The 23,071-nt window shown below is 62.4% G+C and overlaps 3 protein-coding genes across 8 annotated transcripts; 2 read left to right on the forward strand and 1 right to left on the reverse strand.

Moving 5' to 3' along the window:
• Positions 1 to 4,039: 4,039 nt before the first annotated feature.
• Positions 4,040 to 8,827, forward strand: KREMEN2 (kringle containing transmembrane protein 2). 2 transcript variants are annotated; one of them, XM_024233507.2, is made up of 9 exons: positions 4,040 to 4,521; positions 4,766 to 4,940; positions 6,039 to 6,130; positions 6,224 to 6,348; positions 6,541 to 6,694; positions 6,809 to 7,141; positions 7,219 to 7,344; positions 7,425 to 7,503; positions 7,709 to 8,827. In XM_024233507.2, the coding sequence occupies exons 1-9, from the start codon at positions 4,428 to 4,430 to the stop codon at positions 7,917 to 7,919; spliced, it is 1,389 nt and encodes a 462-aa protein (XP_024089275.1). In that variant the 5' UTR covers positions 4,040 to 4,427; the 3' UTR covers positions 7,920 to 8,827. The 2 variants fall into 2 exon arrangements, with proteins under 2 accessions (XP_024089275.1, XP_024089277.1); XM_024233509.2 differs by lacking the exon at positions 7,425 to 7,503 and having other exon boundaries at positions 7,709 to 7,872.
• Positions 8,828 to 9,171: 344 nt separating this feature from the next.
• PAQR4 (progestin and adipoQ receptor family member 4) lies at positions 9,172 to 13,389 on the forward strand. Of its 3 annotated transcripts, none has more exons than XM_002826029.5 (3): positions 9,172 to 9,732; positions 11,049 to 11,270; positions 11,407 to 13,389. In XM_002826029.5, exons 1-3 carry the CDS (start codon positions 9,567 to 9,569, stop codon positions 11,838 to 11,840), a joined length of 822 nt encoding a protein of 273 aa, XP_002826075.1. In that variant the 5' UTR covers positions 9,172 to 9,566; the 3' UTR covers positions 11,841 to 13,389. The 3 variants fall into 3 exon arrangements, with proteins under 3 accessions (XP_002826075.1, XP_054390617.1, XP_054390619.1); XM_054534642.1 differs by having other exon boundaries at positions 9,172 to 9,342; XM_054534644.2 differs by lacking the exon at positions 11,049 to 11,270 and having other exon boundaries at positions 9,193 to 9,732.
• Positions 12,691 to 21,560, reverse strand: PKMYT1 (protein kinase, membrane associated tyrosine/threonine 1). 3 transcript variants are annotated; one of them, XM_002826028.6, is made up of 9 exons: positions 21,275 to 21,560; positions 20,568 to 20,831; positions 16,561 to 16,928; positions 15,217 to 15,710; positions 14,449 to 14,555; positions 14,144 to 14,316; positions 13,899 to 14,056; positions 13,043 to 13,120; positions 12,691 to 12,962 (listed from the first exon to the last, which is right to left on the reverse strand). In XM_002826028.6, the coding sequence occupies exons 2-9, from the start codon at positions 20,575 to 20,577 to the stop codon at positions 12,851 to 12,853; spliced, it is 1,500 nt and encodes a 499-aa protein (XP_002826074.2). In that variant the 5' UTR covers positions 20,578 to 20,831; positions 21,275 to 21,560; the 3' UTR covers positions 12,691 to 12,850. The 3 variants fall into 3 exon arrangements, with proteins under 3 accessions (XP_002826074.2, XP_054390616.1, XP_054390615.1); XM_054534641.2 differs by having other exon boundaries at positions 13,043 to 13,158; positions 21,275 to 21,509; XM_054534640.2 differs by having other exon boundaries at positions 12,691 to 13,158; positions 21,275 to 21,510.
• Positions 21,561 to 23,071: the final 1,511 nt, after the last annotated feature.

Below are 23,071 nucleotides of genomic sequence, written 5' to 3' on the forward strand. Positions count from 1 at the left end.
CGGAGTTTCACTCTTGTTGTCCAGGCTGGAGTGCAATGGCACGATCTCTGCTCACCACAACCTCTGCCTCCTGGGTTCAAGCGATTCTCATGCCTCAGCCTCTTAAGTAGCTGGGATTACAGGTGCGCACCACCATGTCCGGCTAATTTTGTATTTTCAGTAGAGATGAGATTTCTCCATGTCGGTCAGGCTGGTCTTGAACTCCCAACCTTAGGTGATCCGCCTGCCTCACCCTCCCAAAGTGCTGGGATTACAGGCGTGAGCCACTGTGCCCAGCCCAAGAGCCACATTTCTAACAAGCTCCCCAGTAATAATGGCGCTGGTTCAGGGACCGGACTTTGAGTACTGAGAGGTGTCACTCCTGCTATTGCCCTGCTAGCCACACCTCACGTAGGGGAAGTGGGGAAATGTCTAGTGTTTGTGCAGGAGCTGGAGGAACTGGGATCAGTAAACACAGGTAGGGAGTGCAGCTAGGAAGCAGGCAGGAGGAACACAGCTGTCCCAGGAAGGGGGACAGGACTAAGTATCATTGCTGCTGAGGATGGGTGAGGTCACAACTGGGACTTGCGGCCCCTCAGCAGGGGCCTCTTTCTGAACTCCTGGGAAGGCCCGGAAAGATCCCCCAGGGCTGCTCTCAGGGTCTCAGAGGGGCCCACGAACCCCTACCCCACCCATTCCTCATCCAGCTGTCACCCAGGAGAGGTGGTCCACTGACCCACCGCCCTCCTGAAGACAGAGTGTGGAGGTGAGGCCTGGCCTGGTTCATCTCTCCCAGGGCCTCCCCAGCGGCCTCCAGGGGGACCCCCTGCCCACAGATTTCTGGGGCCTCCTTTTGCCTTGGTGGCCCTGATGTGCCTCTGCCATGAGGAGTGGGCCCCAGATGGAACACTGTCCCCACCAGAGAGATGAGAAAAAGGAAGGAAGGGCCAGGCAAGGTGGCTCACGCCTGTAATCCCAGCACTATGGGAGTCCGAGGGAGGCAGATCACCTGAGGTCAGGAGTTCCAGACCAACCTGGCCAACATGGCAAAACCCCATCTCGAGACTGCAGTGAGCCAAGATGGCGCCAATGCACGCCAGCCTGGGCGACAAGACAGAGACTCTGTCTCAAAAAAAAAAAAAAAAAGTCTCTACTAAAAACACAAAAATTAGCCAGGAGTGGCGGCGCCCACCTGTAATCCTAGCACTTTCGTAGGCCGAGTTGGGGGCGGATCACCTGAGGTCAGGAGTTCGAGACCAGCCTGGCCAAGATGGCAAAACCCCGTCTCTACTAAAAATACCAAAATTAGCCAGGTGTGGTGGCACCCACCTGCAATACCAGCTATTCGGGAGGCTGAGGCAGGAGAATCGCTTGAACCCAGGAAGCAGAGGTTGCAGTGAGCCAAGATCACACCACTGCATTCTAGCCTGGGAGACACAGCAAGACTCCGTCTCAAAAAAAAAACAAAAAACAAAAAACAAAAAACAAGAAGACCAAGGGCAGCTGAGCAGCCCCAGGTGGAACCCAGGCGTCCTGACTGCACCGGGTCTGGCCCTGACCCAGAGCTCCCGGCAGGAAAGGGCTGGGCTCAAACACACCCACCCTGCACTGCCTTAAGAAGGGCAGGGCTGAGCCTGCTCCTCCCCTTCCTGGGGGGCTGACTGGGGCAAAGTGGCCTGGTCCCTCCTCTTGCCCAGGTCCCCCAACTTCTCACCTTCTCCCGACTTCGGCAGGGCAAATCCCGTGTTCCACCTTCCATAGGAGAGAAAGGCCAGGCTGGCCCCTGGGTTGCTTCCGCACCTACCTCTTTGGCTCCTTTCTCTCTGCCGCCCCCATGTGGTCAATATGAACCTGCGCACCTGCTTCCCTCAGAGATGACATGCCAAGCCTGTCAGGCCCTAGGGACCCCAGGCCGACCCCTGCCCCAGTCTGGCCTCAGTCTACCTGTCTGTGAAGTGGGCTGCTGGAGATCCTGCTTCCAAAGTGTCAGCTGGCGGCAACGACATTCGAGGGGTGAGGAGCCCCTCAGAGCAGGTGAGAGAGTATCTCTATGTACCCAGAGGTCCCTGAAGAATCAGAGACCCTGGAAGCGAGATGGAGGCATGAATCAGACCAAGCGGAGTTTGAAGCCCAGTTCCAACACTTAATAGCTGGTGACGCCCACGAGTCACCCAGTTACCACCTCTGCGCCCCATCTGCAGAATGGGGAGATGAGCCTGTCCCCCCTCGCAGGGCGTCAGGAGGGCAGACATGCCGCTGCTTGCAGAGCCCTGAGTGCCAAATGCTCGAGAAGTGGTGGGGGGTGGGCTTCTTAGTTCTGGAAGTTTCCATGAGTGACCTGAGACTGAAGTTTGCCGCAGGGATACTCCACCCCACTCCATCTCAGTGCCCCAGCCTCAGCACTGAGCACCCCCTTCCTCTCACCCCCTGCCCCCTCTGGAGGAGACAGGCCTGGGCCAACCGAACCGGGTGTCACAGTGCCAGGGACAGAGGGACAGTTCTTTCAGACCCCACTCTCTCAAGGGAAGGGGCTGATTCCTCCACCAGCGTCCCAACCCGGCCCCCTTTCCACACATAGAGTCCTTAATTGTCCCTGTCGCCACCTTGCCCCATCCTCAGAGGGCTGTGGCTGTGGGGGTGAAGCTCCCCACGCACCGCCATTGCCCAGGCCTGCCCCTAGGACATCCTCTGTGGACCGGAGCCTGGGAGGACTTCACTGAGCCCCCGCCAAGAGAAACCGGGCAGACAGGTGGTCCCGGATGCTCCCTCGTCGGGAAGTGCAGTTGGGTTCCAGGGAGCCAGCGGGTGCTGGAGGCCCCAGCTCAGGCCCCAGCTCAGTGAGCCGGGCCATCCTGGCCTCTGAGAGGGCTCCCGGAGGAGGCGACCAGGACCCTGGCCTAGAGTCTCAGCAAGTCCATCTCCTTCAAATGCCCCCACCTCGGCCCCACGCCCCTCCTCCAGAGCGCACTCGCGTGAGGCGCTAGCTGGAAGATCCTCGCGGGTCCCAGCACCGCAGTGGGTGCCTGGGCCTGGCAGAACCTCCCTGAACCCCATCTTTCTTCTCCATCGACACCGGGGCAGAGACGGTGTGGGGGCTGCAGGGCGGGGACAGGTCGGCCTGGGCTCGACAGCTTGGCGAGGGCCTGGTGCGGGCTGGGCAGGCTGGACTGAGGGGCAAAGAGGTCTGGTCTGGGTGGGGCGGGGCCGCTCTGGGCGCCCGGCCCCCACCAGTTCCTTCCCCCGGCCCCCGCCTCCGCCCTCCCACGCACCTGCGCTGGCCTCCCCCCAAGCCCTGGGGGCAGCGGGCGGGTGGCGCTGGGAGATCAGAGGACTCGGAGGAGTCGGGCCCAGGGGGAGGGGGCGGGGAATTTCCCCCCACGCCTGCCTGGGCCTGCTCCCCTCCCCCTCCCCCGCCAGGTGGGGGGCACCGCTGGGGGAATTCCACTGCAGTGTGAAGGCTCGGGAGAGCCTGGGCTGGGGGTCCCAGGGAAGGGTGGGGGAGGGGGAGGAGGAGGGGACAGACTGGGACCTGGGGCGCAGCTGCCTTTCTCCCCAGACACCAGCTGCCCCTGCCTGTCCCGGACTGAGCGTCCACGACTCCCGCCTGTCTCGTGGGCGCGGGAGCAGGGAGTGGAGCTTCCTCCGTCAAGCCAGCGGCATCTGGACCAGGGGCGGGAGGGGCGTGCGGATCCGAAGAAAGTGTGCGCGTGAGCGCCTGGCAATGAATGGGAGAGAGTGCGAGCGCGTGCGTGCACTGGGAGGAGGGCGCTTGTAACTCGGACATTCCGGGTGTCATGGGGCGCGTGCGGCCACGGGAGGTGATTCTGTATCTCCCATTTTAAGGGCCTTCCGTCCGCTTGCCCCGCCTGTCCCCCTCCGCACCTTCCCACTTGAACCCGCACCGACCTGAGGGAGAGGGGGCCGGGAGGCGCGGGACGCCCGGGGTCGGGGGAGCGGGCCTGGGAGGCGTCTGGACCTGCTGCCTCCGCTCCAGTGCTGGGCGGGGCTTCCCGGCCTCCCATGGGGGAGGGAGAGACCCAGGGGGAGGGACCCACGGAGGGATGCGAGGGGGGCAGGAGTCAGCGCGTTGGAGACCTCGGCGAGGGAGACGCCGAGAGCTAGGCGCAGTGGGAGGGGGCGGGTGTAGAGGCTGAGGCACCGCCCAGAGCTCGCTGAGACAGAGACTGAGAACGCCCCCGGCCAGATTCCCCCCGGAGAGACCCGGGTAGGGACAGGGACAGAGAGACGCCTCCAGGGGCAAAGGTCCTGGCAGGCAAAGACCCCCAGGAGAGATTTACCCACCCCAGACTGAAAGCGCGGCTCAGAGTCGGACGAGGGCAGACTGTCAGAGGACAACGCCCCCTAGGTCTCCTGAGAGACCCCGAAGCGACCCCGGGGGCAGACCGGGCCGTGTCCGGGCGAGGGTGACCTATCCTTGGTTGAGAGCGATGGGGACACAAGCCCTGCAGGGCTTCCTCTTTCTCCTCTTCCTCCCGCTGCTGCAGCCGCGTGGGGCCTCGGCTGGGAGCCTGCACAGTCCAGGTAAGTCCGGGCATGGCTGCCGGGCCGTGTTCACCAACCCCTCCTCGGCCTCCGCCCCCAGGGCCAGGCCCCCAAGGCTGGGGAGGGGGACAGAGCAGGTGGCCGGAGCAGCTGAGCAGCCCGAGGGCTCCCGCAGGGGCGGGTGCGAGATCGCTGGCTGGGGACCCAGGCGGGAGGTGGCGTAGGGGCGCGAGGATGCCCGGCGTGGGTCCGGACCTCCCCAGGCCCCGCCTTTGCCGTGCAGGCCTGTCCGAATGCTTCCAGGTGAATGGGGCTGACTACCGCGGCCATCAGAACCGCACTGGCCCGCGCGGGGCGGGCCGCCCGTGCCTCTTCTGGGACCAGACGCAGCAACACAGCTACAGCAGCGCCAGCGACCCCCAGGGCCGCTGGGGGCTGGGCGCGCACAACTTCTGCCGGTGAGGGGCGGGGCCTGCGCTGGGGGCGAGGCTGGGCTCACCATTGCAGGGATGGCCCGAGGCGGGGCCTCTGTGCCGGCGGGGTGCCGACTGGCAGCCCAGCCGCCTGGAGAACCTGGGGGCGGGGCCAGAATGAAGGGCGGGGCGGGGCGGGGCGCGCGGAACCCTGGCGCAAAAGGGGTCCTCCTCAGGTGCACAATTTCTGCAGAGTCTCAGTTCAGGGCCAGGAGAGAAACGGACCTGGGCACTCAAAGGACCCGTATGGGCGGGGCCTGGTCAGAGGGGGGGCCGAATGGTCAGGGCCTTGTCAGAGTGGGACTGTTGTCATACAACTTGTTTTGGGGTTCAGAGCCACAGCTACGGTCTGAGGCAGGATGGACCCAGCGGAAGGAGAGCCGCAAAGCTCAGGAGCTCACTTCTGCTTTTAAGTGGGGTTGGAGGCCAGGCGCGGTGGCTCAGCCTGTAATCCCAGCACTTTGGGAGGCCAAGGCAGGCGGATCATCTGAGGTCAGGAGTTCGAGACCAGCCTGGCTACCATGGTGAAACCCCATTTCTACTAAAAATACAAAAAATTAGCGGGGCATGGTGGCGGGCGCCTGTAATCCCAGCTACTCAGGAGGCTGAGGCAGGAGAATCGCTTGAACCCGGGAGGCGGAGCTTGCAGTGAGCAGAGATCACACCACCGCACTCTAGCCTGGGTGACAGAGCGAGACTCCGTCTCAAAAAAAAAAAAAAAAAAAAAAATGTGGGGTTTGAGGGACGGAAGTGGCTGAGGTCCATGCCGGGTGGGGGTGAAGACTACAGATGGCCTCAAAATCCTCATATATGGAGTCAAGTCTAGCAACAGCTGAAACCTAAAAACAGCTCTCAAGTCCCCTTTAATGACTTCCTGCTGTCCACTCGGAAGTCGACGTCCAGTTCCTTCATCAGACAGAGCTCTGCGTAGACAAAACTGGAGTTTGTGGGTGGACAGCAGGGAGCACAGCCGCTCACAGGTACAGAGCCTCGAAGGCCACTTTGAGCATAGGCTGCGGGGCCGGGCCTGGGTTTGCTATTCTTGGGGTGGTGGGACCCCCACCACCTCCCTCCCACCCGCAGTAACCCAGACGGTGACGTGCAGCCGTGGTGCTACGTGGCTGAGACAGAGGAGGGCATCTACTGGCGCTATTGCGACATCCCCTCCTGTCACAGTGAGTAGCGCGGGTGGACAGAGGTGGGAAGGCTGCTGCATCTGGGAGGAGGGTTGTTTTTGGAGTCACGGAAGTCTGACTCTGCCCCCTCAGTGCCAGGCTACCTGGGATGCTTTGTGGACTCAGGGGCACCCCCAGCCCTCAGCGGCCCCAGCGGCACCTCCACGAAGCTCACGGTCCAGGTGTGCCTACGGTTCTGCCGCATGAAGGGGTACCAGGTACTGCTCACGGGCCCAGACCAGTGACCCCTGACCTGGACCTAAAGACCCCACTCAACTCCCAACACTCGGTTGCCAAACCCAGCCACCGGTTTCTGAGCCTCCAGCCCGATTCCCACCCCGACCCCAGGCCCCCACCACTTCACCCCTACCCCAGCCCCTGCCCTGGGGTCACCCAGTCTGTGCTCCCAGCTGGCGGGCGTGGAGGCCGGTTACGCCTGCTTCTGTGGCTCTGAAAGCGACCTGGCCCGGGGACGCCTGGCCCCCGCCACCGACTGTGACCAGATCTGTTTCGGCCACCCTGGACAGCTGTGTGGCGGCGATGGGCGGCTGGGCGTCTATGAAGGTGAGGAGTGGGCGGGGACCAGGGGCCTGGGCGGGCCTCGAGGTGGGGCCTGGCCGGGCAGGGGAGCCGCCGTGTCGTGGTCCTCAGGGTCCTGACTGCCGGCCCCGCCCGCAGTGTCCGTGGGCTCCTGCCAGGGGAACTGGACGGCGCCTCAGGGCGTCATCTACTCCCCGGACTTCCCGGACGAGTACGGGCCGGACCGGAACTGCAGCTGGGCCCTGGGCCCGCCAGCCGCCGCTCTGGAGCTCACCTTCCGCCTCTTCGAGCTGGCCGACCCGCGCGACCGGCTGGAACTGCGCGACGCGGCTTCGGGCAGCCTGCTCCGCGCCTTCGATGGCGCCCGCCCACCGCCGCCGGGGCCGCTGCGCCTGGGCACCGCCGCGCTGCTGCTCACCTTCCGAAGCGACGCGCGCGGCCACGCGCAAGGCTTCGCGCTCACCTACCGCGGTGAGCCCCAGCTCGGCGCGCCCTGCCCGCTGTTCCCACCCCGCTCTCCCCACCCCGCCTCACGCCCCTCTCCGCAGGGCTGCACGACGCCGCTGAGGACCCAGAGGCCCCCGAGGGCTCGGCCCAGACCCCCGCGGCGCCCCTCGACGGGGCCAACGTGAGCTGCAGCCCCTGGCCTGGGGTTCCGCCGGCCGCGATGGGGGGTGAGGCGGGCGCGCGGGACGGGAGTGAGTCAGGGAGCCGCCCCCTCGCGCCCATCCTCACCGCAGCCGTGTGCCCGCAGCCCGGGTCTTCTCGACGGTGACGGCTGTCTCGGTGCTGCTGCTGCTGCTCCTGGGGCTGCTGCGTCCGCTGCGCCGACGGTGCGGGGCGCTGGGGCAGGGCCTGAGGGCGGACCCATGGTGGGGAGCTGGAGCCCCAGAAGGGAACAGAGCTAGGAAGGAACTCCTGGGTTCTTAAGGGAGAGAGGCTTTGGGTCCACGCACAGGATCGCGCGCGGGATCGCAGGTAGAGCAGGACGCTGCAGCGGCATTGGACGGGCTCGGCTGATGTCTGCTCCCTCTCTAGGAGCTGTCTGCTGGCTCCGGGAAAAGGGCCCCCGGCGCTGGGGCCTTCCAGGGGCCCCAGGAGAAGCTGGGCTGTGTGGCACCGACAGCCCCGAGGGGTGGCCTTGCCCTGCTCCCCCGGGGACCCCCAGGCTGAGGGTTCTGCCGCGGGCTACCGGCCTCTGAGTGCCTCCAGCCAGAGCTCCCTGCGCTCGCTCATCTCCGCTCTCTGACTCTGGGCCCCGAGGGTCCGCTGGACTCGCCACCAGCGAGATAGACACCTGAGATGCTGTGCTGCGCCCTACCTTGGTCTTGCGCCTGTTTAGGGGCAGCTCGGCCTCTGGTCGTCTTGGGGAGACCAGAAGTCGGACAGGAAATATCTGGTGCTATTATCTGGGACTTGGCCTGACCGTGGGGGTCCAGATGATCCAGGCCCTCTTCGTGGACCTTTATGTGGGGGTGGTCTCTGGTTTCAGAGGTCTTTGAACCCCTCTGGGGGTGGTCCTGGACTACCGTCCTCAGTGAGAGGTCACAGGTCAACAAAAACGGTCAAAAAGACCCCCACAGATTTTGAATAAAGGATCTACTTTGGTACGGGCCTCGAAAGCTCTTCCGCGGTGGGAGGAGCATGTTAATGACCATACAGGCGCCGAGGGTTGCGTGTGTCCATGCAAATGAAGGGCGTTGCACGCAGACTTTGGTGGAGCTGCCTGGAATGCAGAGAAGGACCGAGAACACAGACAGATGGGTGGGTGGGTGGAGTCCTGTAGAAGGCGGGGGTTGAAGGGGAGGAGGATCGTGGGCCTCGTTATGCTGAAGAAGGAGTGCCTTCCCGGTCCTGGCTCAGGGTGGACGGGGCGGAAGTCGACTTTGCTCCCCTGGTTTCCAATCTGTTTCCTGTCTATCCTGGGTAGGGCCCCGCAAGGGTGCGCCTTGTGGGCGATAACTGGGAGCGAGTTGGGCCGAGCCCACGCTCCGAGAAGCCTGGCGCGAAGGGCAGGGCCCCTCCCGACGGCTGCGGGCGCGTGAGGCACGCCTTCAGAGGCCTGGGTACCGTGGAGCGCCTTGCTGCACTCCGGAGTCCAGCCGGCGGAAAGATCACCTTGGAGCGGGGGCGTACCGGATCTAAGCCGGACCCGTCCGGCAGCACCTTGGACAGAGCCCGATCTGCAGGGTAGGGCTAGGTGGCAGGACTGTGCCCTCGAGGGTGGGTGCCCAAAGGTGCAGAGACCTGGGTGTCACGCGGAAAGCCCGGATGCACAGTTCTGAGGGACGCGAGGTGCCAGGGTCACTCTAGCGGAGCCCGCAGGACCCAGAACGTTGGGTCGCAAGCCCACAGCCACCCCATGCAAATAAGGCTGGGATCGCTCACACTATGCTAGCAGGCGAGGCCTGGGCGGCCTCGGGGCGGAGCCTCCCCGCCGGCCGCGCCCATTGGCTCTCGCTGCGCCGACGTCAGGAGCCCAGCGCGCGAAACGCTGGCCGGCCGGCGGGGACTAGGAGCCTGGGCGGAGCCTGGCGTCCCCTCCCGCGTCCGGCCGCGCCCGTCCTCCCAGCTGCAGAGAGACTACCGGCCACCGCCGCCGCCGCCGCCGCGAGCTGTCCCTGCGGCGCGTCTGCCTCGGCGGAGCCGACCGCAGTGCGCTCAGGCATCCGGTGCGTCCCCAGCCTCCGCCCCGGCGCGGGGGCGTCGGACTCGCGCGTGCGCAGCGCTTGAGGGGCGCGGGCTGGGACCCCCTAGCCAGCGCGTGCGCCGATCGAGCGCAGGGCGGTGGGTGGGCGCCGGGCGCTGGGCAGTGATGGGCCTTCCCGCGCTGCGGCCCCACTGAGGAGAAGGCTCGGGGACAGGAGGAGCACGGGCTGCCCGCGCGGTGCGGACCATGGCGTTCCTGGCCGGGCCGCGCCTGCTGGACTGGGCCAGCTCGCCGCCGCACCTGCAGTTCAATAAGTTCGTGCTGACCGGGTACCGGCCCGCCAGCAGCGGCTCAGGCTGCCTGCGCAGCCTCTTCTACCTGCACAACGAACTGGGCAACATCTACACGCACGGTGAGCCGCGTCCCGCAACGCGCTTCCCGCACCCGCGGCCGCCCTGCCCGCGTTGGGCCGGGGGCACTGAGGCCGAGGAGGGCCCCAGCGCCCAAGTCCTGGGCTGCCCTGGCCCTGGCACCGCCAGTGGCCGCGGTGACAAAGCTGCCATTGTCCCGGGTCGCGCTGCCAGCTTCCGCTTTCCCGGCGGGTGGGGGCCGGGTCAGGAGAGGGGAGCAGAGTGGGGTCTGAGCCTGCTTAATCCCTTTGAGCCCCAGGGGTAGGGAGCTTGGTGTCCCGCCTCTGTAATCCCGGCGCCCTGGGAACCCTCTCCCGCCAGCACCCAGCCGGGAGATGGTGTTGACTGCGGTGAGGAGGGCCCGGGAGGAGCCTCCCAGCGCCGCCGTCCTGACGCCCCCGCCCCAAGCCGCTCTGTCTTGGGGCTCCGCCTGGTGGCGGCTCCTTCTTCCCCCAACAGGCGCCCGGCCCCTCCTCCGCGCCCCGCGGAGCTCTGCTGACACAGCCCTGCCCGTCCTTGAGCTGCCCCAGGCGGGCAAGGGGCCCTGAGCGGCCGGGCCCAGCCTGGGTGCCTTTCCGGAGCTTTTGCCAGGCCACATTCCCACGAGGGTGGGCAGACTTCGGAGCCCCGTTTGGCCCCTGGGAGGCCAGTGCTAGAGGCCGGCAGGGAGGGGTGGAGACCTCCCAGAAAGGGCTAGGCTGGAATCAAACTCCCCAGGGAGAGGTCTGGGGAGATGGGACAAGCCCCTCGAAGCCCCCTTCCCTTCATTCTGCACTTGTCTTCCCCCGCCTGGCCTCACCCCTTTATAGAAGATAAAAAGGCCCAGTGCCTCCATTTGTCTGGACACTTATGGAGAGGGGAGGACTTGGGTTGGGAAGAGCAAGCCAAGTGGCCCCGGGCTGGCATCACTGCTCATGTGTCCTCTTCACAACTCAGCTTGAGGTTTCGCTGCCTTAGGCTTCTCCTGTGACCTGCTTGTGTGGGGAGAGCAGTGTGGGAGTGGGACGGCGCAGGCCTGTCCTCTGCCATTGTTTACCTGCTGGGCTCACCCGGGGCGGGTCACTCAGCCCCTCCAAGTCTGTTTCCTCACCTGCAAAGTGGGGATCATGGTCTCTACTTCCCAGACCATCCTGAGCCATGATAAGTAACCAATGCCAAAAGCCTTTTGCCCAGGACCTGCCTCTAGCCAAGGCCAGGCCGCCAGCTGGATGACAGCATTACCTGGACCTGTCTTGCTCTGTCCTGTGTTGTGTCTGAACCGTGGTCCCCTTGAGGACATGACTGAAGCCATCTGGTAGATGACTGTCTCCCTCCCTAGGGCTGGCCCTACTGGGCTTCCTGGTGCTGGTGCCAATGACCATGCCCTGGGGTCAGCTGGGCAAGGATGGCTGGCTGGGAGGCACACACTGCGTGGCCTGCCTTGCACCCCCTGCAGGCTCCGTGCTCTATCACCTCTTTATGTGCCACCAAGGGGGCAGCGCTGTGTATGCCCGGCTCCTCGCCCTGGACATGTGTGGGGTCTGCCTTGTCAACACCCTTGGTGAGTCAGGGCCCAAGGGATGGGAGCTGGAGCCACTGGCGGGCGAGGCACGGGGCACGCATCCAAGCCATGGGTAGGGAAAGGCGGGTGGACCCTCACACTGACGTGCCCTCTCCTGTTCTCTCCTCTTGTGCAGGGGCCCTGCCCATCATCCACTGCACCCTGGCCTGCAGGCCCTGGCTGCGCCCGGCTGCCCTGGTGGGCTACACTGTGTTGTCGGGTGTGGCCGGCTGGCGCGCTCTCACTGCCCCCTCCACCAGTGCTCGGCTCCGGGCATTTGGTTGGCAGGCTGCTGCCCGCCTGCTGGTATTCGGGGCCCGGGGAGTGGGTCTGGGTTCAGGGGCTCCAGGCTCCCTGCCCTGCTACCTGCGCATGGACGCACTGGCGCTGCTTGGGGGACTGGTAAATGTAGCCCGCCTGCCCGAGCGCTGGGGACCCGGCCGCTTCGACTACTGGGGCAACTCCCACCAGATCATGCACCTGCTGAGCGTGGGCTCCATCCTGCAGCTGCACGCCGGCGTCGTGCCCGACCTGCTCTGGGCTGCCCACCACGCCTGTCCCCGGGACTGAGCTTCCATGCCAGCCTGCCCACAGCAGCCTCCTAGAGTTAGCAACACCAGGTGTTCCTCCCAACTCGTCTGCAAGAGGCTGGCTCCCTGGATGCTTCCAGCTCACGAGATGTCTCAGCAGGAGCCCTGTTCACCCGTTCTTCCCTGTGGACTGACCTCTTCCACCCACGCCGTGGCACTCCAACTTCCTTCCCTGCCTTTTCCCTCCAAGCTCCTATTTTACTGTGTCAGCTGGAAGGAAACCTTTCCCTCTTGGGACCTCTTTACCCTCTGTGACCTGTGGGGTTGGACCAGAGGGACTCTGGGGTCATGTCTTGCTCTGAGAGTTCAAGTCCTGCTAGACTGCCAGCCCAGAGCCCTCACCCTATCCTGTTCCTCCCACCAGGTCTCTGGCCAGTCCCTTGGGCCCAGACTTCCTGATCTCCATCTTTCTGCCCTGCATACCAGCCCTCCCAGCAGCCACAAGGTTGCCCACCCTGGCTCCCTCTGCCCAGAGACTATGGAGTAGGGCATTCAGGGCAAAAGGACCAAGGGGGCATGGACCCTTCTTGTACCAGCTGGCCACAGGCAAAGGGCTGCAGCTGCTTCTTCCAGGAAACTGGTGCAGGGAGCTCAGTGACCTCGGATCCTGGGACCCCTGGGCCATGCCTGCCCTCCACCTTGAGTGCCATACTCCCAACAGCTCCAGGTGCCCACCGGGGGATGTGCCTGCTCAGGAAACCTCTTTGCTCCACACAGCATGGGGCTTCAGCTGCTGGCCCAAGGCCAGGAGCACTGGGTTCTGCAGCAGAGCTCAGCCTCAGGGGCCTAAGACCCTAGATGACATCAATAAAGGGACAGGAAGGGCCATGTTGCCACATGAGCAAGCTTGGGTGCTCCCAAGGTTCAAATACTTTTTATTAGACATGGCCAGGCAGAGAAGACCATGGGAGTTCCCAAGGGGCCCCAGCTTTCAAGGGCGATGGGAGAGACAGGATAAAAGGTTAAAAGTGCAGAGGCAGAGCCTGGGGCTCAGGTTGGGTCTAGGGTGTCCTCAAACAGGCTGAGGAGGTTCCGAGGCTCAAAGGAGGGGAAGGAGCCCCGAGGAGGCTCTGAGTCGATGTCACTTAGGTCCAGGGCATCCCTGGGAGGAGGGAGGAGAGAGTAGTGACACTCAGGATCCAAAAGCCAGCCCTGCCCACCCTAGCCCCTGGACCTGCTTACCTGGGTGTGCACCTGCTCCGGGGGGTGGAGGTGCTCCCCACAGTCCGGGACAAGACAGCCTCAGGGGAGAGTGAGGGCCTGCAGGAGGACAGGTGACACAAGGAGGATGTCCAGGGCTAGGGAGTACCGGATGAAACCAGCTCTGTCCCTGTGCAGGCTCCAGGCTCCCGCCTGACAGGCAGGGAGCCACGGTCAGGGACAATAAAAACTTGGTGCACTCTGAAAGCAGCACTTGGACAGCCTTCAAAGTCCTTCCATTTGGCTGCACTCCAAGGCCCCCTCTGTCCTTTTCAGAACACATGGACTTTGACTGAGGCGGATTTGAAGTAAACTTTTAGTAAATGTAAGCCTTTCTGGAACTTCTTGTCTGCTATCAAGTGCCCCCGAGGGATGAGGTGATGTAAGGAAGGGGCTAACGGCAGAGTCCCCAAGAGCTGTCTGCCCTGAGCGTGTGGTTTCCTAATTACAGCCTCTCACTCAGACACCAGGCCCCAGGGACCAAGGACTTGTTCCCGGGGCAGGGATCCCCAGACTCCAGAGGCTTTCTCTTCCCAGAGAAGGGACAATGTTTTATCCCTGGGCGCTGGCAGCCTCCACTGGGGTCGGGGCTGCGTGGCCAGCCACTCCCTGGGGTGCTGGTGCCCTAAGTGTGAAGCCATGCCTTGAACAGCCAGTCCACATGCCCAGCTGCATTGAGCCTGGCCAGGCCACACCCCACCAGTCTTGGTTCCCTTCCCCAGGTTGTGATGGGGGCCAGGTTTGTGGGAGAGGTCCCCATTCACCATGAATCTCCATGGAGCCCCGGTGATATCCCCCACCTTCCCCCCAGCCCCCCATACCCTGCACTTGAACCCACCCTAGGCTGTCGTCATCCCAGTTGCTGGAGAGGCTGCTGTCCAGGAGCAAGCTGCAGGGTGGTGAGCCAGGCGGGGTGGCTGGCGGGCCCAGGGGCTGTAGCCAGTTGGCAGGGTGAGCCAGCCCATGCCAGAGCCAGCAGAGCAGGGCAAGCAGGGCCTGTGGGGGAGAGGAGCTCAGGATGTGGGCGGGTGGACCCCCGGGGCTGGGGAGCAGGGCAGGCAGCTGCCACTGTTGGGAACTTACCTGCCACAGGGCCCACCCTCGGCTCAGGGCCTCCGCTGCCATGCACCACAGCACACCCCAGGCCCGCGGCTGCCTCAACACAGGCAGTGCCAGCAGGGCCTCGGCCGTAGCCCGCAGCTTGGGGTCCGGCTCCAGCATCATGACAAGGACAGAACGCAGCTCGGAAGACAGACCTGCCCAGGAAGAAGGGCCACATCGGGGTCCCAGAACACCGACTGCACCCTGAGCCCAGCAGCGCCTCCATGGCCAGCCACTATCTCCCCAGGAACCCATGGCAGCACCCCCTCCCACCCTCACCCACTCACCGGCAGTGAACTCAGGGGGCAGGTAGCCCTGGCGCAGCTGCTGCCAGCCCTCCCCACCGTGGGGCAGCTCCATGTTGCATGCCACTTCCAGGATGGTGAGGCCCAGACTGGAAGGGACAGCATGGGGACAGAAGGGGGCAGGGTTGGCCCTGGGACACAGACCCAGTCCTGGGCTGCCTCTTGGAGGTGGGTGGGAGAGGGCTGCTGTCTTCATCAGTCAGGGAGGGGCGGAAGCAGGGGGAAGGGAGGCCCCAACAGGCCTGATCATGAACCCTGGGCAGGATGGGGACATTATGGAATATGGGCTCCGTGCCCAGGGAGCCCACATGCCACAGTGGTGAGTCCTCCCAGTGCCCTGATGGACAGGCACCACAGTTACTGCTGGCAGGTATTACTATCCTGATGATCAGGGCAGTGGTTACCAGTGTGGACCCTGGAACCCAGCGCCTAGGGCCAGTCTCAGCTGTGCCACCTGCTAGCAGTGGGCTCCGGCAAGGCCCTTAACCTGGCTGTAAATGGAGTGACAATTGTTTCTCCTGTGGAGCTGTGAGGAGGCAGGTATAAAAAGTGGCTCTGGAGGGTTCGAGGCTCACAGGCAGCCTGACCAGAGACCCTCTCCACTGGAGGGCAGGGATGGCGTCTCAGCCTTGTGGCTCTGAGGCCGGGTGTCCTGGGCTAGGGTGGAGCTTCCCTCCTGGGGAATGGAGCTTCCGTCCCAGGAAGGGCCTCCCACAGCCTGCCAAACACCTGGCATGCCCTGGTCCCCACCTGAACACATCCGCTGCTGTCCCATAGGAGCCCTGCAGCAGCTCGGGGGCCATGTAGCGGGGGTCTCCCTCCTGGACCTCACCAGCTCCTGCTGTACCCAGCTCCACCAGCAGTCCGAAGTCACCCAGCTTGCAGCGGCCCCGGGGCCCCAGGAAGATGTTGGCAGGCTTGACATCAAGGTGCACCAGGCCCTGGCCGTGCAGGTGGGCCAGGGCAAGCAGCGTGTCCCGCAGGTAGCCCCAGACCTGGGCCTCAGGCAGGCTGGCGCCCCAGGCCTCACAGTGTTGCTGCAGGCTGGGCCCGCACAGCTCCGTCTGCAGGTACAGGATGCCGCCCTCCTCCCAGGCCTGCTCCAGCCGCACGCAGCATGGGTGCTGCCCCACCTTCTCGTGGCTGCCCACCTCGGCCAGCTTACGGGCCCGGTCCTTGGGGCCCCGGAATGGTGACATGGAACGCTTTACCGCATAGAGCCGGCCATCCTCCTTGGAGCGCACCTGGAAGGGAGGTGGTACCCACGCACAGAGTGAGGGTGAGCCACAAGTGGCGCAATCACGTAGGGGGACAACCTGGCAGACCCCATTAAGGGATCACACATGGGGCACAGTGGTGTAGCTGGCATCTGTCTCAGACCCCTGCCCAGGGCAATAGCAAAACCAGACAAACCTCCATCCCTGGGGCTGGGTCTGTGGAGACCCAGCAATGGAGGAGCCAGGGACGACCTGCACTGACCCCAGGGGACCTCTCAGATGGGTCATGAGGTGGAAAAACAGCTGCAGAGCAACACAGGCAGCCCGGGCTGTGGTGTGAAAAGCGGGCTCCCCTGTGAGAAAGCTGACCTGGGGGCCAATGTTGTTTGTACTTTTTAACGAAATTGTCTTCATATAGGACTCGTACAAGGGAAAACTACTCTTTAAAAGAAAATATAAATGACTGGAAACTGTGTTTAAGAAAAACAAGGTAGCAGGCAGGGGGTAGCTCAAAGCCTGCCAGCCTGGGGAGGGCTGGCCAGGCACTGCACTCAGGGCCGGTGCCAGAGGCTGGGGTGACTCGCCAAGGACCCTGCACAGCTGGCGCCAGGGCCGGAGGAGATGGCACAGGGGCTGCTGCAGGGCGTGCCAGGCTCTGGACAAGGGGCCAGTATGCACAGAGCAACCCCTGGAGGGGCCTGCATTGGGGATGATGAGAGCTGCCAAGTCAAATGTGGAGGGAGCCTGTGAGCCCAGCAGGGACAGGCTGTAGGGAACGGAAGGGGATCAGGCTGCCCAGGACCCTGTCCCGCCAAGGGAGGTGCAGAGACACAAAGGAGGTCCCCCAGATAGGCCTGGAAGCCGTCCCCTCACTCACCTTGAAGACCTCTCCGTAGGAGCCGTGGCCCAGGCGGCTGAGCCTCTGGAAGCTCTGCTGGAAGAAGGACTCTGGCCGGCTTGGGTCATACCCAGGGCTCTGCAGAGTCTCTGAGGCCTCGCCCCGGAATGACACCCGCCGGGGCTGCAGCTGGTGCCAGCCTGGGGTCCGAGGAGGGAAGAGGCGGCTGATGGGGATGCTGCCCTTGGCAGGGGGCGGAGGTGGGAGGCTCCGGCTCAGCCCCCTGGGCCTCTTGAGGGAGAATCCAGGTTCTGCGTGGCGGAAGTAGGCCGGGACTGGGATGGGGGTGCCACTCAGAGGTGGCGGGGTACCCTCCGTGGGCACGGGCATGGCCAGCGCAGGAGGCCCTGGGGGCAGAGACAGAGACTGAGTACAGGGCAGCATGTCCACTCTGATACCACCTGGCCCTGTGGCCCCAAAGAGGCCACAGAAGAGAGCTCTGTCTATACCACACACTTATTCTACTTTAAACGGCCATGGGAGCAATGAGCACCGACCAAGAAAAGGCAGAGGACAGATTCATACTTGCCTGCCCACCAGGCTGTTGTATTTTAGAGATGATAGAAACGTAAGAGGAAAACCACGGGGCCCGTGTTCTTAAGGGTCTTGCAGTCGGGTAGAGAGGTTAAGAGCAAGTCGGTTTGCAGTCAGACGGGCTGCGCCTGCATCCCTGCCCTTGTCACGGCCAGCTCTTTGACCCTAAACTACACAACCTCTTCTGAGACTACACGGGCCCACGATCCCTTATCTCCAATTCCAAAGTGAAAACCCAGAATCCCTCAAGTGTCTTTCTTTTTCATAACTGTCGTGCCAAAACCCAGTTAGTGGTGTCCACTTCCAGAATGGCAGTGTGTGCAGCTCCGTGGACCCCTGCCCCAGTGAAACAGCACAACTGGTGACGATTATTCAAAAGCAAGCACTGAAAGCCTTTGGGCATGGTGCCCAGGGCACACAGCAAACAAAGGTTTACACAAGAAAACCTGCCAAGGCCTGGGAATAACGGCAAGCCTGTTGGCACCTGAGCCATGACACTCCTGCCCTCCCACCTCCAGCACCCCTCTCCCCCCGCCTAGCACTGGGGGCAGGTGTGGCCAAGAAGAAGGGCTCCCTCTCCCCCAGCTCCCTGTCAAGGATTAGGGTGTTTGCCCAGGAGGGCCAGGTTCTCAGCACTTCTCAACCCTCCCGGCTCCACATGGCAAAGGCTAAATTCCAGCTGAGTGTGGCAGACAGGCCAGGGGCTCCTTTCTTCCACCTGCCCCCAAGCGTAGAATAGAGACTATATCTCAGGCCCGGCAGGCTGGGAACATGGAGCCCCAGCTCATTTGTAGGAAGGAGGGTCCACACTGGGAGAGAGCAACCAAGAAGGCCAGAGGCTCCTGCCCGACCCAGCGACCTTCTCCTAAAGCAACAGCAGCACGCAGAGAGGTGCCCCGCTGTCCTGCCCCCAGTTCCACAGCACGGCTCAGACAGAGATTTAGCCTAGGGGTAGATGTAGGTCATAAATAGAGCTCTCCCCACCCACCAAACCCCTGAAAATTGGCTTGATTTGAAACGGTGCGTAGGGAAGTTCAAGTTTAAAGGGGCTGTCAAAATCAGTGGAAGTTTTGGTGGTGAGCCGTTAAGAAGAGACTGGTACCCGCATTAGGGCAACCAGCTGAACCATAGGCCAGCTAGTTTACCACAGAGAAGTGGGGAAAGAGCTAGCTAGGAAGAGCCTGCCTGCAGTCAGAACAAACCTCACTGACCTCAAAAGCCACCCTGTCAAAGGAGCTCAAAATTAATTGGATCTGGCCAGGCACAGTGGCTCATGCCTGTAATCCCAGCATTTTAGGAGGCTGAGGTGAGTAGATCACCTGAGGTGAGGAGTTCGAGACCAGCCTGGCCAACATGGTGAAACCCCATCTCTACTAAAAATACAAAAATTAGCTGGGCGTGGTGGTGCGTGCCTGTAGTCCCAGCTACTCAAGAGGCTGAGGCAGGGGAATTGCTTGAACCTGGGAAGCAGAGATTACAGTGAGCCGAGATTGTGCCACTGCACTCCAGCCTGGGCAACAGAGCAAGACTCTGTCTCAAAAAAAACAAAACAAAAAAAAAGAAAATGTAATTGGATAGGACCGTGGAACACTTTATGCCACAAGGTATTGTTTGTTTGTTTTTGAGACAGGGTCTCACTGTGTTGCCCAGGCTGGAGTGCAGTGGTATGATCTCAGCTCACTGACGCTCCGACTCCCAGGTTCAAGTAATTCTCTTGCCTCAGCCTCCTGAGTAGCTGGATTACAGGCGTGTGCCAACACACTAGAATAATTTTTATATTTTTAGTAGAGATGTGGTTTCACCATGTTGGTGAGGCTGGTGCACCAAAGTATTATAAAAAACAATAAAGCGGCCGGGTGTGGTGGCTCACGCCTGTAATCCCAGCACTTTGGGAGGCCAAGGCAGGTGGATCACGAGGTCAGGAATTCAAGCCTGGCCAAGATGGTGAAACCCCGTCTCTACTAAAAAATACAAAAAATCAAAATTAGCTGGGCGTGGTGGCGGGTGCCTGTAATTCCAGCTACTCGGGAGGCTGAGGCAAAGAATTGCAAATTGCTTGAACCCGGGAGGAGGAGGTTGCGGTGAGCCAAGATCACGCCACTGCACTCCAGCCTGGGCAACAAGAGTGAGACTCCGTCTCCAAAACAAACAAACAAATAGAGCAACAAACTGGTCACTGGTGGAGCCTAATAGTTGGGTGTGATTGGGGGGAAAACATAGAGTGGGCCCTCCTAAAACTACACTTGTCCCAGGGTGGCTGTGCACATGCCCAAGGCTGCATCCTAAGGGGAGTGACATGAGAGGCCTTATAGTGCAGGGGACATAGGCTACAATACTACAGTCCAGCCAGCCACCAACAAATCAACAATCACAGACCCTGGAGGAGGGTGGAGAACCAGTATGCACAGTTACTACAACATATTCCCAAAAATGTCGTTTTCACCAAAAAAACTACAAGACATACAGACACAAGAAAGTATGACCCATACACATGAAAAAACAAAACAGGCAACAGAAACTGCCCAAATGTCACTTTTGTTTTTCTTGAGACAGGGTCACACTGTATCACCCAGGCTGGAGTGCAGTGGTAACATCTCAGCTTACTGCAACCTCTGCCTCCCAGGCTCAAGGTATCCTCCCACTTTTGCCTCCGGAGTAGCTGGGATTACAGGCTTGCACCATCATGCCTGACTAATTTTTGTATATCATGTAGAGACGGGGTTTCACCATGTTGCCCAGGCTGGTCTCAAACTCCTGGACTCGAGTGATCTGCCCACCTCAACCTCCCAAAGTGCTGGGATTACAGGGGTGAGACACCACATCCGGCCTCCAGATGTCAGATTTAACAAAGACTTCAAAGCAGGCTGGGTGAGGTGGCTCACGCCTGTAATCCCAGCACTTTGGGAGGCAAGGTGGGTGGATCACTTGAGGTCAAGAGTTCGAGACCAGCCTGGCCAACATGGTGAAACCCCATCTCTACTAAAAATACAAAAATTAGCCAGGCGTGCTGGTGCATGCCTGTAGTCCCAGCTACTCGGGAGGCTGATGCAGGAGAACTGCTTGAACCCAGGAGGTGGAGGTTGCGGTGAGCCGAGATTGCGTCATTGCACTCCAACTGGGCGACAAGAGCAAAACTCCATCTCAAAAAAATATATATAATAATAAATAACAAATTAAAAAGACCAGTCTCCAGTACCTGAGGGAGTAGAGGGGTGAGGGGAGCGATGCTACCTGGGCCTGGCTGGCAGGCTGCCCTCCATCTTGCGGAGACTCTTCCTCTGACTCTAATTACCTCAGAGTCCCAGCCCAGGGTTTCTCCAAGCCAGGAGCCAGGGTGTTGGGATCTTCGAGGTCACTAGTCACAAGCACAGCCTCCAGGCCCAACCCTGGCACACTCGGGGACCTGGGCCTGTGCATCTTAACCCAGTTCTCCCACCGTCCCTACGACTTACGTTCTAGCATGACTCGCCTGGCCCAACAGCCTCAGTGGTGGGATGGGGGAGGCAGGAGCAGGGGCTCCCACGTGAATCCAGGGTGTCCCTGAGCTAAGGCCAGGCGGGGGTGACCTCCGCAGCTTCCGGGGCCCTGGGCGATCGGGCCGTCTCGCCTCACCCTCTCACCAGGCCCGACACATCTGCTGGCCACCTTTCCCGGTAGACTGTAAGTTGTCCCAGGCAGGGCCGCGGCTGAGTTCACTCCGTGGGTGTGGGGAAACCCTGGCGAACAGAGCAGTGGGCGGGCTGTCACGGGAAGGGGCTGTCACCAGGGAAGAGGGGCTGTTGCAGAAGAAGAGAGGCTGTCCCGGGGGAGGGGCTGTTACCGGGGTAGAGCCTGTCACTGGGGGAGGGGCTGTCACGGGGGAGGGGCTGTCACGGGGGAAGGACTATCACGGGGAGGGCGGTGGCGCGGGGTTGATGGACAGCAGGCGGGGTCTCCGGAAGGGGCGAGTAGGGCGGGGCCGCCGCTGGGAAGGGGCTCGGGGCAAGGGAACCAGGAACTGGGGAGGACGGGAGGCAGGGGCTCGCGGGGGCGGGCCTGAGGGGACGCGAGAGGGCCGCCGGGGAGGCCTGAGGGGCAGGGGTAACGCCGACCGGGCGAGGCGGAGGGGAGCGGCGAGGTGACCACGCCGAGGCCCCCTCACGGCGGGGTCTGGGCTCACCTGGGGCGACTGGGCGGGGCGCGGGTCCGCGAGGGCCCAGATTCCGGGTCCGCGGAGGCCACGGGAGCCCTCGGGTGGCTCAGCGGGCCGGAGTCTGCCGTCGACTGTTCCGGACGCCCGGGCGGAGGACTCCCCTGAGGGGGAACGGCCCGTGAACGCGCGCGGAGCTGCTCGCGCCAAAAATTCCAAACCGGCCTCGAGGCTCCTCCCCCTCCCCAGTGCAGCCCGTCAGGGGTGCCCGGGCTCCAGGGCTCCTCCCCTCGTGCTGCGTGCGCGCCGCCGAGCCGCCCCGCCGCTCACTGCGCAGGCGCACAGGGTCTTCAGCGCTGGCCCGGGGCGTGGGCGGCGGCCTGGATCTGAGTCGCTGCGTGGGGCCTCACCCGCCCGGTCCCTAGGACGCCCACCGCCCTCGCTGGGCTGGCGTCGTGTTTGGGTCCATAAAAGGGACGGCCATCCCGGTGCTCGGAGCAGGCGTAGCCCCAGGGTTACTCCGGGTAGGACCAGGAAGTCCCTACGGCCTCCTGGGTTAGGGTTAGGGTTCTCACTCCGGCCGTGTTCTGAACCAGGGTCGCGATGGGAGGCCAGACGCCCGACTCCCAACCCCTAGTGCACGGCTTCGGGAGCCAGAAAAAGCCGCCTCTTCCAGGAAGCTTTCCAGATAAGCAGGACTCTGCTTGGCCTGACCTCGCCTGCCTGCAGCTTCCCTGCCAACAGGACTCAGCTACTTTTTTTTTTTTTTTTGAGACAGGGTCTTACTGTCACCAAGGCTGGAATGCAGTGGTGCAGTCGCCAGGTTCAGGCGGTTCTCCCACCTCAGCCTGCCGAGTATGTGAGATCACAGGCGCGCGGCACCGCACTCGGCTCATGTATTTTATTTTGAGACAGGGTCTCATTCTGTCGTCCAGGCTGGAGTGCAGTGGCGCGATCTCGGCTCACTGTAACCCGCCTCCCAGGCTCAGGCGTTCCTCCCACCTCAGCCTCCTGAGTAGCTGGGACCACAGGCGCGTGCCACCACACCCAACTAATTTTTGCATTTTTTTGTAGAGACGGTGTTTTACCATGTTGGCCAGGCTAGTCGCGAACTTCTGACCTCAAGCGATCCGCCCGCCTCGGCCTCCCAGAGGGCTGGGATTACAGGCGTGAGCCACCGCGACTGGCCGCAGGATCATAGTTCACTGCAGCCTCGAGCAGCCACTTCCGGGGCAGCTCCTCCATTCTCTTGAGTTTGAGACTTGCTCTCAGCTCAAATCCCTTCAGCGCCCTCCTGGCTGAACGACCTTGGGAATGCACTGAGCCTTTCTGAGCTTCGGATTAGTCTTCTCTCCTAAAAAAAAACAGCTGAGGACGCTGGGATGATCCCCTAAAGTGATTAGCAGGTGCCCTCGCCGAGCAAGCCGGGCTAGGGATTGTTCCTTCCCTCACCGAGGGGCTCTTTGTCTGTTTAACTGGGTGGGATGAGTACGCTTCCGGCCAACCCTCCCCCAAACGCTGTCCTCACCCACACCTCTCCTTCCGCCTTATTTTTGCTATTGCCCTGATCTCTGTCCGATGTTCTATCTTTTGTTTGTGAGTTTACTTGTTGACTACCTGCTCCTTCTAGCCCTGGCCTCCAGAACCACTCCCCCAAACCCTCCATCCCCCCTACAAGTCTCTGACAGGTCATGGACTGCAAAGCTTCCCACCCATTCAGTGCCTGCAACCTCTGTAAACATTCTGTGCATGGAGCAGCAGTGTGGGGAAGGATAGGCTGGGATCCTGGCTGGGGGCGGCAGTCCACCTGCCTGCACCTTTCCTTGT

This window comes from Pongo abelii, chromosome 18 (assembly GCF_028885655.2).
Source record: "Pongo abelii isolate AG06213 chromosome 18, NHGRI_mPonAbe1-v2.0_pri, whole genome shotgun sequence".
Classification (NCBI taxonomy): Eukaryota; Metazoa; Chordata; class Mammalia; order Primates; family Hominidae; genus Pongo; species Pongo abelii.